Here is a 14165-nt window from a genome sequence, read left to right as displayed (position 1 = left end):
TGATTTACAGCACCCGCGGTTCTTTCAGTTTTTAAATAGTGAGCGCGCTGGTTCCTGCTGTCTGCCATGTTGGCACAGTCTGGTGAGGTACCGAGGTGTGGCATTAATGGGTATATGGGGTGAAAATTCAAACTAGTGGGCTTGAGAGAGAGCACTCACAGTGGAAACTCTCCCTCCTGGGAGGCCAGCGTGTGCCTGAAAGGGTTAAGCCAGAGCTTTTGATCCACCTGGCCAGCTGTTTGGTGAGTCAGATCTGACAGCGATATCTCCAACAATACTGAGTGCGGCAGGGAAGTCAAGGCACTTGGGGAATGTATTAAGAAGCTCCACCCCTTGCCCAACCACTCTGGGGTAACAGCAGCAACAACACATTTGTAAAGTAACAAAAGACTCCTGACAAACAAGTGGGCTCTTGTGTGCGATTTGTATCTGAACAGGATATTTACTTTCCCAAGATCTTTGAGAGCTGCCCATGTGGGAATGCAGGAACAAGGAAGTGTCGTTTTTTTTAAAAAAGCTAACCTTTGTGTTTTAAGCTGGTGTTTTCAATGCTGAGGCACTTATCGCAAATCGCATTGTGAAATACTACAAAAGGAATCTGAAGTGCTCCTGCTTCGAGAGGTGCTCTCAGTCGAACTTGCTGCAGGAGAGGTCAGATTGTCCCAAAAGGAATGTGTTAGTAACTTCAGGAAGCCTTTTCTCCCCACCTCAGTGTGAGCTTTCAAAGGTGCCAAGGTGTGATGAGGCACACCAGCAGTGTTTGAGAAGTGGTTTCCACAGTTTTTGTAGGGTCGCTGTGCTCTCGGCTGTCTTGACTCAGCACATGGCAGGCCCACAGAGTCACTGTAACAGAGATGGAAATACTCAGAGAGTCTGTTGTCCATTTGGCTCTTCAGATGTCGACCTACAAACGAGCTACCTTTGACGAGGATGACCTGATCGACTCTACTGTTGATGATGTGTACACCGAGAACCATCAGGTAGGACATTGGAAATCTATCCTTTTCTTTTGTCAAAATGCATGTTCTGCCTCCACTTTTTAATTGCTGCACCCTTGTTCTTTCCAAACGCTAGACTAATCCCATTCAGACTGAAATCACTAACGCTTTTTTGCCAAAATGTGCCACCTCTCATGTACATTGGACACTTTTAAAGTTATTTAACATATTTTGTTTCAAACTCCTCATTTCCTTGGTTTTTCTGTGTCCTTAGAGTCAGAGAGTCATACAGGACGGAAACAGACCCTTCGGTCCAACCAGTCCATGCCGACCATAATCCCAAACTAAACTCGTGCCACCTGCCCGTGCTTGGCCCATATCCCTCCAAACCTTTCCTATTCATGTACTTATCCAAATATCTTTTAAACGTTGTAATTGCCAGTGGCTACTGTGATGTAATCACTTCTGTTTAGTCCATCCGTGTTATCTTTCCCATGCCTGTCCCGACTGGGAACACATGTACGTACAGTCAGTACTACAGTGTGTTTTGCTTTCATCAGTTCACAGGCTATTGGGCATCACTGGCAAGGTCAGCACTTGATGTCCCCTTCCTCATTTACCCTGAATGAGAGGGTGGCACTGAGCCACTACCTTGAATGCAACCAAATGGTTTTGCCCATTTCAGAGGACAGTTAATTGTCAGCTACATTGCTTTGGGTCTGGAGTCACATGTAGACCAGACCAGGTAAAGATATATTTCAGGATATTGATTTGCTTTTTACAACAACCTGATAGTATCACAGTCGCCATTGCTGAAGTCAAGATTTATTTGTAATGAACTCAGCATAAATTCCCCAGCTGCTGTGCTGGGATTTGAACTTGAGTTCCCAGAGCATTAGTTCACACCTCTGGATTACTGATCCAGTGACTGTGCCACCACACCCTCTAAAGGATGACCTTGCAAGAAGTTTGAGTAGCACTTCCAACCAATGCCATGTCCCACATCGATGATTGCATCAGATGGACTGTAGGAGTTCAAATGTTGGCCTTCCCAGTGACGCCTACATCTCAGGAAGAAAAATAATAGCTTCAAAAAAACCTCCTCAAATCCAGCCAAGCTCAGTCAGTGATCAGCTTGAGGGTGAATCACAGAGTGCAAACGTGTACAGCTGAGTGCAAACCTGAGAGTTTGGTAAGTAAGGAATCTGCTAAAATTAGGGAAGAAGATATTTCTTTGCTTTTCTGCCCTTCTGTGGGAATTGGTTCTTGCTCTTGCTATTTTGCAGTAAGTGGTTAAGACTTACTCTCTTCGTAAGTTTTACCTTTATTATCTATTTGTATACAATGTTAATAAATATATAATTTAACAACATATTTGAGACAGGTGGTGTATCAAGGCTGCAGCATGTGAGAGACTCTGGATACAATCGTGCTCCAGGACGAGCATGTTTGAGTGGATGTTTGTGGTACAATGAACTTTGGCTAAGAGTCTGAGCTAGATGCTAAACTATAAGCATCACAGTATATGATGAAGAGGGATTTATTATCTTGATGTTTTCTACTGGGGCAGTTACACCACTTTAGATAGGACCTTCTGGTTTGGTCAGTGTTCAGGAACAGGTGAATATGACTGAGAGTGAGCCAGGCAAGGGGATGCAAAGGGCAAGAGTATAGGAGCAACATAGGTCCAATAGGTTTGAAGTTCCCTAAGCCTGAGAGCCAAGGTTGGCAGATGGATGAACACATGACCGTGGTGTTGTGGTACAGGAAGCTATTGAAGTTAGAGAGCGGACAGGGATGTAGTAGCAGTTGGGAGTGGTTTAGTGAGGGAGATTGACACTGTTCTCTTCAACAAAGAATGCGAGTTATGTGTTCTAGGACATCTGCTCAAAGCCGGAGAGGCGCCTGCACTGCGAGGTGGAGGGTCCAGTGTCATGGTCCTTGTATGCACGAATAGCGTAGGAAGAACTAGGCAAATGTTAGGGAAAGCATTAAACCAAAGGAAAAAAACTATAACTGAGTAAAGATAATGGCAGATCATAGGAATGGTCAGGCTACATAGAGCCGCAGGGAATAACTGGAAGGTCAGTTGGTATGAAGAAATTAAGAGTTTAAAGAGGAAGCTGGTTAGGAATGTAAAAATAGATAGCAGAAGTTTCTACAGATATTTTAAAAGGAAAAGAGTAAGTAAAATGAGTGTTGTTTTTCCACGGAGTTAAGATGGGCAGTTCACATACAGGAACAGCAGGTTAAATGAATAAAATATTTTGCTGTGTCTTCACTATAGAAGTTTGCCAATAATTTGAGGAGGAGGAAGAGAGAGAGGAATTTAGTACAATCACATTCAGAAGGGAAATGATACTGAGAAAACTGTTGGAGCTGCAGACTGACAAGTCTCAAATCCAAATAGATTTCATCCTAGGTCTTAAATGAGGTAGTGGGTACATTTAACATTCATTTTCCAAAATTCCCTAGATTCCAGAACGATTCAATATGATTGGGAAGTAGCAAATATCGCATCTTTATTCAAGAAGGGAAGGAGGGAGGCAGAAATCAGGAACTTATAGGCCAGTTAGTTTGGCATCTGTCATGGGATGATGATAGAGACAATCTAATAACAGCCAGGTACTTAGGGAAAAAATTCAAGGTGGTTTGAAATGTGCCAGTGTAGTTTTGTTAAAGGGAAATCATGTTTAACCAATTTGTTGGTGTCCTCAATGGAGCAACATACCTTGTGAATGAAGAGGAGTCTATAGACTTATTGTCCTTGGGTTTCCAGAAAGTGCCACATTAAGGTGTCATAGAAAATAAATACTCATAATGTAGAGGGTAACACTTTGGCATGGATAGAAGATTGTCTGGCTAACAGAAAACAGAGAGGCTGGGTCATTGTCTCATTAGCAAGATGTGACAGGGTTCTGTTCTGGGGCCTCAATATTTGACAATAAATGTCAACTTATTTTGACGACAGGATGGTTACTAACTCTGCAGATGATTCAAAAATAGGTAGGAAGGTATGTTGTGAAGAAGTCATAGGGAGTTTGCCAAAGTACGTAGATGAGTCAAGTGGACAAAAATCTGGCAGATGGAGTATAATGTGGGAAAATGGAGAATTTGTTTTCTTTGGCAGAAAGAATATAAAAAGCAGAGCATCACTTAAAAGGAAAAGGAACTCTAGAATTCCGAGATGCCAAAGGATCAAGATGTTCTAGTGCATGAGGCACAAGAAGTTAGAATGCATGTACAGAATGCAATCAAGAAGGCTAATTGGATTCTATTCACTACAAGAGAAATTGAACCAGAGACATTAAGGATATTATTCTTCATTTCCACAGGACATTGGTTGAGATCTCATCTCAAATACTACGTGCAGTGTTGGTTTCCTTATTTAAGGGAGGATGTAAATGCATTGGAAGCAGTTCAGAAGAGGTTTACTAGATTGAGGCCTGCAATTATGGGTGGCACAGTGGCTCAGTGGTTAGCTCTGCTGCCTCACAGTGCCAGGGACCTGGGTTCGATTGCAGCCTTGCGCAACTGTCTGTGTGGAGTTTGCATGTTCTCTCCACGTCTGTGTTGGTTTCCTCCCGCTGTCCAAAGATGTGTAGGTTGGGTGGATTGGCCATGCTAAATTACCCATAGTGCCTAAGTGGATTATCCATGGGAAATGGAGGGTGATAGGCTAGGGGGGTGAGTGTGGATGGGATGCTCTTTGGAGGGTCATTGTGGACTTGATGGGCCCAGTGGCCGGCTTTCACACTGTAGGAATTTTATGAATTAACAGGTTGCCTTATGAGGATAGGTTGGACTGGCTGGGCTTGCTTGCACTGGAGTTTAGAAGAATGAAATAGAGACCTGACTGAGGTGAATGGTCTCGACAAGGTTGATGCGAAATGGCTGTTTCCCCGTGAAGTGGAGTCCTGCACTAGCAGGCGCTGTTTTGAAATGAGAATTTACTGCAGAAGCCACAAGGCCTTGTTTGATGTCAAACCACTTGGACTAACACCAAAACCTTCTGCAGACCATTCAGTGCATGTTATAGCTTAATAGGCTGGATAATTTTATTTAAGAGGCTGGATTTAAATCAGTGATATGATTGACACATTCATTGAACACAGGTTATGTCCCACTGGAGATGGAAAACAAGGGAGATGCTCTTCACCAGACAATATAAAGCATCTGACTATTAGTAACTAACACAAGAGGTGCTGAATTTTCCGTATGGATTCCCATCCATTGGGAATACAGCATGGCAGACAATAGTGGGATCTGATCTCAAGACTCTGAGGTAACTTACTCGAGGAATGAACACATGGATGGCATTGAAGGGTTGAGCCAGTCCCATAACAACATCAGAAAGAATTAAAATAAATCAAAATCAAAATAAATTAAATTGAAACCAATAAAATAAATCACGGCAGGGCAGGGAGCAGCTGTGGAGTTGAAATGAACTTGATGTTCAGTACAGAAAGGCAGTGGAGTGTCTGGTGAAAAGCTGAGCGGCTTTTTCTTGAGTTTACGTTGAGATTAACTTGCCTTCGTCAGAAAAGTGAGGAGGGTTGAAGAAAGGGGAATCCAGGCGCGAGTGGGGCAGAGAATTAAACAGACCTGAAGCTGGGGCTCATGCTGATGGAAAAGAGAGATTTGATGAAAAGGGTTAATGTGGAGGATTGCCAGAAGCAATGACTGTGATGTCATTTGGACTAACAGACAGAGCAGATTGAAATCTCAAAGAGGTGAGACCTAACACCTAATCCTTCTCAAGGTCTCTGTAACAATGTCCATCAGATGAAGGAAACCTGGAACTAGTTGGTAACACGCAATAAATTATATCTTGGATCGATAATGGACTTTCCCACTTAGACAAAGAGTGGTTATCCTCTCCTGCACCAGACCAAGCAGACCCTGGAGGTTTCTACAGTTTAAAAGGGTATTGGCAGTAACTTACACCATGAGCGCAGTGAGCAGGCCCTGACATACAGCAGTGTTCAGCATTGAGTGAAGGTTACTCAGTCTATGTCTGGTCTCCATCCCGCAGAAGGGGCGACATCATGAGCAGACGAGATCCCCGGAAGGGGTAATTGGGCCTTTGGACTGCGTGAAGTGAGAGGATGGACGAACCGCGATAGCAGCTCCCACCCTCATACAGAAAAGGGCTGTGGGTGGGTTGTGGTGGGCATCGTGTATGGGACTGATCGGAGAATGGTTATGTTTTTAATAGAATACGTTAACTGTTGGAGATCCTACGTATGTGAGAGGTATAAAACTTTTATAGACTTTCATAGGATGCTTTCTATGGGCATCTATCTGGATGCATCACAGCTTGGTACGGCTACTGCTCTGCCCAAGACTGCAAGAAACTATGGAGAGTTATGAACACAGTCCAGTCCATCACACAAACCAGCTTTCCTTCCATTGACCCCATCTGCAATTCCTACTGCCTCAGGAAAGCAGTCAACATAATCAAAGACCCCTCTCACCCTGGGTTATACTCTCTTCCATCTTCTTCCATCAGGCAGAAGGTACAACAGTTTGAAAACATGTGCCAACCGATTCTAAAACAGCTTCTTCCCCGCTGTTATCAGACTCATGAAACAGACTTGTCAAATATTAGAGTTGATCTTTCTCTGCACCTTCTCTGTGTCTGTAACGCTATCAAAACTGAAAAAGCTGCAGATGCTGGAAATCAGAAATAAAAACAGAAATTGCTGGAAAACCTCAGCAGCTTTGGCAGCATCTGTGGAGAGAAAGCAGAGTTAATGTTTAGGGTCCAGTGTCCGTTCCTCAGAGCTATAACACTACATTCTGCATTCTGTTATGTTACCCTAATGTACTTATGTGAGGTATGATTTGCCCGGATTGGACGCAAAACAATACTTTTCACTGTATCTCAGTCCATGTGACAATAGTAAATCAAATATAGGGATGCAAGGACGTGCTTGCAGTTTTCTCTTGAATTGTTGCACCCTTACTGACCTTTCCAGGTTCCTTTTCCATGAAAGGTTAATCTGAAACAGACCTTCACTTGTTTCCAAAAAACAAATAAACAAACCAGGTGAGCCTCGAACCCCTGTTATTGCTTCCAGACTGACCTTTTCCACTGGTGGCCAGGGAGAGGATGGGGAATTGCAATTTGCATCCCCTGGCTCAAGCTTCTAGCCGTGAGATTGGAGATTAATGAGAGCTTGATCCTGAATTGGTCCGTTGGGCCCAATAAAACAGCACACAGCGCTTGGAATGCGAGTTCAGACTCAGTAATGCCTTTCACTTGTGCAGGAAGTGCAGACTATAGAAAAACAATGAACATTCTTCAGATTGGGCATCGGTATTTCCTATTGTTTATTCACTGGCTCCAGACACAGCCCAGATGCCAAATTACAGGAACATTGGCATTCAGTCTTTCTAAGCAGTCGAGAATAAGTAGGAGAACAAACCGATGTTTGCTACAAGCCTCACTCCTTCAATTCAGCGCTCCCTCCACCCCATGGTCCACTCCTGTTTTTACTTACATTAAGTGCCAAGCCAAGATTTAATGCTACAGTGTTAAGTGGTCAAACATTTAGAGTTTTGGATGCAGTAAAGCGCACATACGTTTGCTTTCACCTTTCGACCTCTAGTGGAACTTGCACAGCACCTTCTGGTCATTTGGGGAGGCAGCAGATCCATCATTTCATTCTGCTCAAATTTTTATATGAAAGAAGCTGCCCTGTCCCTTGCCAATTCATTCATTGTTCAGCAATCAAGGTATGTGTTTATAATCAAAAATGTTTGAGCGAACTCTATACTTTGTGAGATTGATGTGCCGAGAAGTACGGAGGAGGGAAGGAGCTGGTGACTGGCGTCTGGGAGTCTGATGCCTATTCTCTATTTATTTAATTTCTAAAAGATCAACCTGAAAATCGAGAATTCAACATTGAATGTAACTCTGACAGCACTGTTACCAGAATTAAGAAGCACAGAGAAGCCCATTTGCCTCATCTTTCCTATGCCAGCTCTTGGACAGAGCTATCTAGATATCCTACCCCTTTGCTGTTTACCCAGAGCTCTGCAAGTTGTCTCTTTCGAATATTTATACAGTTTCTTCTTTAAAGTTATTATGAAATTGGCTTCCATCGCATCCTTTCTCACAACCATCAGGATTTGCATTATGGAAGTTCATTGCTTTCATCTCCTCCAGTTCTGTTCCTGTTCTCTTAATTCTGTGTTCTCTGGCATCTCATCCTCTGACGTGTGCAAAGGGCTTGTCTTTACCCACCCTCGTCAATTTCAGACATCTTTGAAATCTACTGTTAATCTGTTGTGCTCTCTGGAAAGCCACCTCGTGTTCCTGTCGCCTCTGGATCTAATTGAACTTGTTCATTATCCCCTGATACCATTGTGATCAACTGGCTGTTCATTGCCTCCAAGCCTTGACATTTGCCTAAAGTGTGGTTTCAAAATTATAGAGTGATTTTAACCCCCCTGTCCCCCACAAAAATAGCTGGACTGGGGTCTAGCAAGGTGTTAAAGTGGCAGAACTATGCAAAACCTGACTCCCCTCCCGCCCGTTTAACAAACTAAGGGCACACAGTCAATGTGCTGGATGCGGGTCAATCATTTGACTATTATAAAGAAACTTGCAGCCTCTGTTTACTCTGCTTTAAAGGATTAACCCTCGTTTCCCAGATTTCCCGGGCCTTGGAAAACTGAAGGGAAAAGTCACAAGTGCCTTTACAGCGCTGCTTGTGGGTTGAGGCAGGGGGAGAGGATCTGCTTTCTACTCCATCCCTCTCAAGTTCACGGTCTTCCTGTAACAACACCCTCTCCCAGGTTCTGCAAATGGATCCCCTCCTACACTCCCCACAGTAGCTGCAGCTCTCTCCCTCGGCTACTGCCCACTCTGGAGGATTACTTGCCTCTCTGGAGGCCAAGACTGTTAATCATGCTGACATCCGGTCGGGAAGCCTGTTAGGAGTCAACTCTCCAACAACAAGGAGGAAAAACTGCACCCCCATGTTTCCTAAAGTAGCTGGTCTGGCAGCATCTGTGGAGACAGAAACAGAAGGGTTACTGGACTCAAAATGTTAATTCTGTTTCTGTCTCCACAGATGCTGCCAGACCTCCTGGGATTCTCCAGCTACTTCTGTTTTTGTTTCAGATCTCCAGCATCCACAATCCTTAGATTTTATTACTCCCGAGTTTCCTGCCTGAACCTCTTCAATCAAAATTATAATCCAGATTAGCTCCCAGCACTGTTTCAATCAAGGTTCAGCCTGTCTCTCCTGCTTCTGTACTGTCATCACTCCTCAAATATCGATCAAACCTGTACCTTATGCTCCAGCCTTATCCAATTGCCCTGCCATCTCTCAGGCTTTCTGTCCTATGCATGGATTGTACTGGTTAATGAAATAGTTCCTGGAATTGTGTGCAGTTCAGGTTATGACGTTATGTCTAATGGTCCCTCAAAGCCAATTTATATCTTGGCTCAGTTTGTACGAAAGGAATACAATCGAATTAAACCTGACCTGGACGTTGTGTGTGTGTGTGCACCACCCCCAACACTCCATGTTATCAAATTGCAATGATCATTCCTGAACTGACCTTGTGGTTTAATTCTATAGCTGTGCCATCGGCTGTCGAACAAAAGCTAATCATCTACTGGTACATCATTCTCAAGACTGTGGCATATTCAGGTTAACTTCTGTTCAGTAAAATTCCAGTTGGTGATTGTTCTGTTACTCACTTCTGACCTGCAAATGACTTCAATTCATTACATTCCTTTATTGTTCTTTGATGCCCCTGATACAATATTTGGAATATTTGAAGGGTACAGTACTGGTCAATGACCCTAAATGGTAATGGCTTGTGATATAATTATTTCTAAGCTTAACCATTTCTCCTCTCAGGCCTAAAATCCTCAGTCAATGATTTTGTTTCTCATCATCCCTTCCGATCGTAGTCTGTCAGCACTGAGGACACTGGCCTTCAGCTCACTCTGTGAGGTACACCACCAGGAATATAAACGAGCAGAAACCTTTAACTGTGTGTTGCAGACATACCATCGCAGCTTTTCAGGAGATTTGGGCCCCCATATCCTGGATTCTTGTTTAGCATTTATTGGATACTGCTCAGGCACAGTAGTCTTGTGTTTTGTGCTCAGTCCACTGGCTAGATTTCTTATCCAATAGGCACTGAATACTTTTCTGAATTTACATGAACATCAAGTCCCACAGCAGATTGTACATCTCCATTGGCAGTGTCCCGCCTGTCTCCCAGATGGTGAGCTATAGAGTCATACAGCATGGAAATACGCCCTTCGGCCCAACTTGTCCATGCTGACTAGGTTTCCAAAACTGTACCAGCCCCAATAGCCTATATCTCTCTAACCCTTTCCTTTCATTGTCCCTGTTCAAATGTCTTTTAAATGTTATAATTGTACCCGCATCTACCAATTCCTCTGGCAGCTTGTTTCATACATGCACCACCCTCTGTGGGAAAAAGTTCCCCCTCAGGTCCTTTTTAAATCTTTCCCCTCCCACCTTAAACCTATGCCATCAAGTTTTGGACTCCACTGCCCTGGGGAAAAGACCTTTGCTATTCACCCTATCCATGCCCCACATGATTTTATAAACCTTTATAAGGTCACCCCTCAGCCTCAGATGCTCCAGGGAACAAAGTCCCAGCCTATCCAGCACCTCCTTATAATTCAAACACGGTAAGGCCACGTTTGAAGTACTGTGTTCAGTTCTGGTCGCCCTGCTATAGAAAGGATGTTATTAAACTGGAAGGGTGCGAAAAAGATTGACAAGGATGTTCCTGAGACTGTAGGGTTTGAGTTATAAGCAGAGGCTGAATAGGCTGGGACTGTTTTCCCTGGAGCGTAGGAGGCTGAGGGGTGACCCAGATCTTGGTTTAAGGAGGTGGGTGCAAAATGGAGTCAGGCTCACTGATCCCAAAGGCAAGATTGGAAGGGGCTGCCATGTTATGAGGCAGGCTGTTCAAAAATCCTGACTCCATTCCTTTGGTTTATTAAACATTGGGTCTTCCAGCCACACTCCCTATGCCAATCCTTGCCAATTCATGACTCCATCCACCCATAGAGCTCCTTCCGTGCCAATCCATGATTCATCATCCCAATGGCTCTTATAGCCTCTGTGCTAGCTTAATGCCAACTCATGACCTCAAACCCATTTTCATCTGCCCTTTTAAGCCCTAACACCAATTCACCGAGTATTTACTGTGGGCTGATCTCAGGGGCCTGTTGGGATGAAATGAAGTTCTAAATATCTGTTACAGAGTTCACTAAAATACCACATTCAAGAAGTCATTGAGGACTTTAAACCCTCATCAAAACACACAGATTTGTATTCATAGCCCCATAGCCCATTCTTCATTGACCTCTTTGAGCTGACAATCAAAATGTGGGCTTGCAATCCCCCGCCATGATGTGGTTTGCAGATACAACAAGCAGTAATACTGCTGTAATGATGGCATTTGCAATTGTGCAAGCCTACAGCTATTTAAATGATGGAACAGTTTGTTTTTCAACTAACAGCTACAGGCAAGCAGTTTATCTCAATTTTTAAAGTGCTGACCATTTGAGTAACTCGATCATTCTAAGGATCTTATCTGTCCTTCAGGAGGTATTTACAACTTCTGTAAAGACCAGAAACCTTGAATTGCAGGATTAAACTCTTGTTTGAATTTAGACCTTACACATGTGCGACTCATTTCCTGCCTCCTACTCCCCCATTGACCCGTCACCTTCCGCACCCCCCCCACCCTCAAACCATCACAGCCCAACTAGGAATACCCAATCCCACCAACCCCCCAACAATCCAACTGGAATTACCTTCTCCCCCTGGTGTGGCTGTCACTTCTACCCCTAGACCGCAATCTCCCCGGCAGCCTCCTATTCCCGGACCCAGCCTCGGGTTTTAAAACATACAGATAGCTTGACTGGGTAGATGTGGAAAGGTTGTTTCCGCTCGTGGGAGAGGGTAGGACTAGAAGGCTTCATCTCAGGATAAGGGGTCATCCATTGAAGACAGAGATGAGGAGGAATTTCTCCTCTCTGAGGGTAGTGAATCAGTGGAATTCCTTACTGCAGAGGGGTTTCATGGCTGGTCATTAAGGATGTTCAAGGCTAAGATAGACAGATTTTTAATCAGGAAGGGAATCCAGGGTTAGGGGGCAAGCACAGGAAAGTGGAGTTGATGGGTATTAGTTTAGATATGATTGTATTGAATGGTGGAGCAGACTGTTTTTTTCATAGAATCCCTACAGTGTGGAAACAGGCCCTTTGGCCCAACAAGCCCACCCTGACCCTAGGCCCATTCCCCTATAACCCACCTAATCTAAACATCCCTGAACACTATGGGCAATTTAGCATGGCCAATCCATCCTAACCTGCACATCTTTGGACTGTGGGAGGAAACCGGAGCACCTGGAAGAAACCCACACAAATGCGGGGAAAATGTGCAAACTCCACACAGACAGTCGCCCAAGGCTGGAATCGAACCCTGTGAGACAGGAGTGCTAACTACTGAGTTACAGTGCTGATGGGCTGTATGGCCTACATATGCACTTTCACCTTATAGGAGGAAAATAGACCTCCGATCACAAGAAGGGAAACATTTTACTTGAAATGCAAGGCCCCCACTCGGCCCATCATCTAAGCAGATTAAATGTCAGGAAATTCCACCATTCAGATGTTGATTTTAAAATCTCACTTGATAGAGGAGTGGTGCAGTATTATGAAATTTCTGACCTTTCTGCTCTGATCGAATATTGCTATCTTGAAAAGAGCCAGTGCAAAATCATCAGTGCCACACATTATAGTAACACAGGGTTCCTGCTGACTGATATCAGAACTGGGATCAATGCACCACGCTGCTTATTTTTGTCTGTGAAAGAGCTTATGCTTGGCAAGATAGCTTAAACTTCAATGAGTGAAATGGTGTTTTTAAAGTGATTTAAAAGGGCTAATGTTGGTCAGGTCATTGATATTGTACATTGAGCCTTTGTTTATTGAGTGGATAGAATACACCAATTTATATTGCATATTTTACAAAAGCATGAAGTTTATACATTGAATTATCTATTGCATCTTCATCATAGTCTTTACCTCAGGTCTTTATTCATTTCTCCCAGTTCCTCCATCTCAGTTGCACCTGTCCTGATTTTTTTAACTTGGAAAAGGGTGCCTCTGACATGTCCACCTTGTTCCTCAACTGAGGATTCCACAGCACTGTTGTTGACAGGGCCTTCAGCCAGGTGTGGCTGTGTCTTGTGCTTCAGTCCTCATCCACTTCTTTCCCTTACACAACAGCGATGGGTCACCTTTGTCCTCACCCATAGCTTTAAATTGAGGGGTGATAGATATAGGACAGATGTCAGAGGTAGGTTCTTTATTCAGAGAGTAGTAAGGGCGTGGAATGCCCTGCCTGCAAAAGTAGTAGACTCGCCAACTTTAAGGGCTTTTAAATGGTCATTGGATAAACATATGGATGATAATGGAATAGTGTAGGTTAGATGGGCTTCAGATTGGTTTCACAGGTCGGCGCAACATCGAGGGCCGAAGGGCCTGTACTGCGCTGTAATATTCTATGTTCTATGTTCAATGTTGTATCCTGTGGGATGCCTTGGAACGAATCCCAGTCATCATTCCTTATTGTATCAGTCCACATTATTAATGGCAATTAGGGAAGGATGTCCAAAAACTGACTTTGACAGAGGAGAGCCTCATTCTTGAGAAACAGTAAAGATTTATTACATAATACTCAATAGCTAGTTTGCTTGGCAGGAATTTTCCAATGGCCTCACAGACGTTATTCTGGTGTGGATCAGAGTTGTCTGTGGGGGGTGTATCCCTGAGGGGAAGCTCTTGTTTAGGCCTCACCCAGAGTATTATATTCAATTGTTGGCACCCACTTAAAAAGGATACATGAGCCTTGGAGGGGAGTGCAGTGTTGAATTAGCAGAATGATTCTTGGACTACCAAGGGGTTAAATATTTTTAAAGCACTTTTAAACCCTTGACCACAACTGCCTGGAAAAAAAGAGCAGCTGGTGCTTGGGAGGACCATCACCTCTAAGATCTCCTCCAAGTCAGACGCCATTCTGAATTGGAAGTACATCGCCATTCCTTTAGTGTCACTGGGTCAAGTCCTGGAATTCCCTCCCTAACAGCATTGTGGGTCTGTCTACACCAATTGGACGACGGCAGTTCAGGAAGGCATTTACCACCACC

The 14165-nt window shown here is 43.9% G+C and overlaps 1 protein-coding gene across 1 annotated transcript in view; it reads left to right on the top strand.

The window, feature by feature from the left end:
- The first annotated feature begins 401 nt into the window (after positions 1 to 401).
- LOC109921208 (endothelin-converting enzyme 1-like) overlaps positions 402 to 14165 on the top strand; it is a 126062-nt gene continuing 112298 nt past the window's right edge. The window contains exon 1 of the mRNA XM_048614906.1: positions 402 to 980. Coding sequence (XP_048470863.1) covers positions 855 to 980 — 126 coding nt within the window. The 5' untranslated portion in view covers positions 402 to 854. The remainder of the gene's footprint in view (positions 981 to 14165) is intronic.

The sequence above is a fragment of the Rhincodon typus genome, chromosome 31 (assembly GCF_021869965.1).
Source record: "Rhincodon typus isolate 14 chromosome 31, sRhiTyp1.1, whole genome shotgun sequence".
Taxonomy (NCBI): Eukaryota; Metazoa; Chordata; class Chondrichthyes; order Orectolobiformes; family Rhincodontidae; genus Rhincodon; species Rhincodon typus.
Note: the sequence above shows the minus strand (reverse complement) of the source record. Positions and strands in the feature narration are given on the sequence as shown.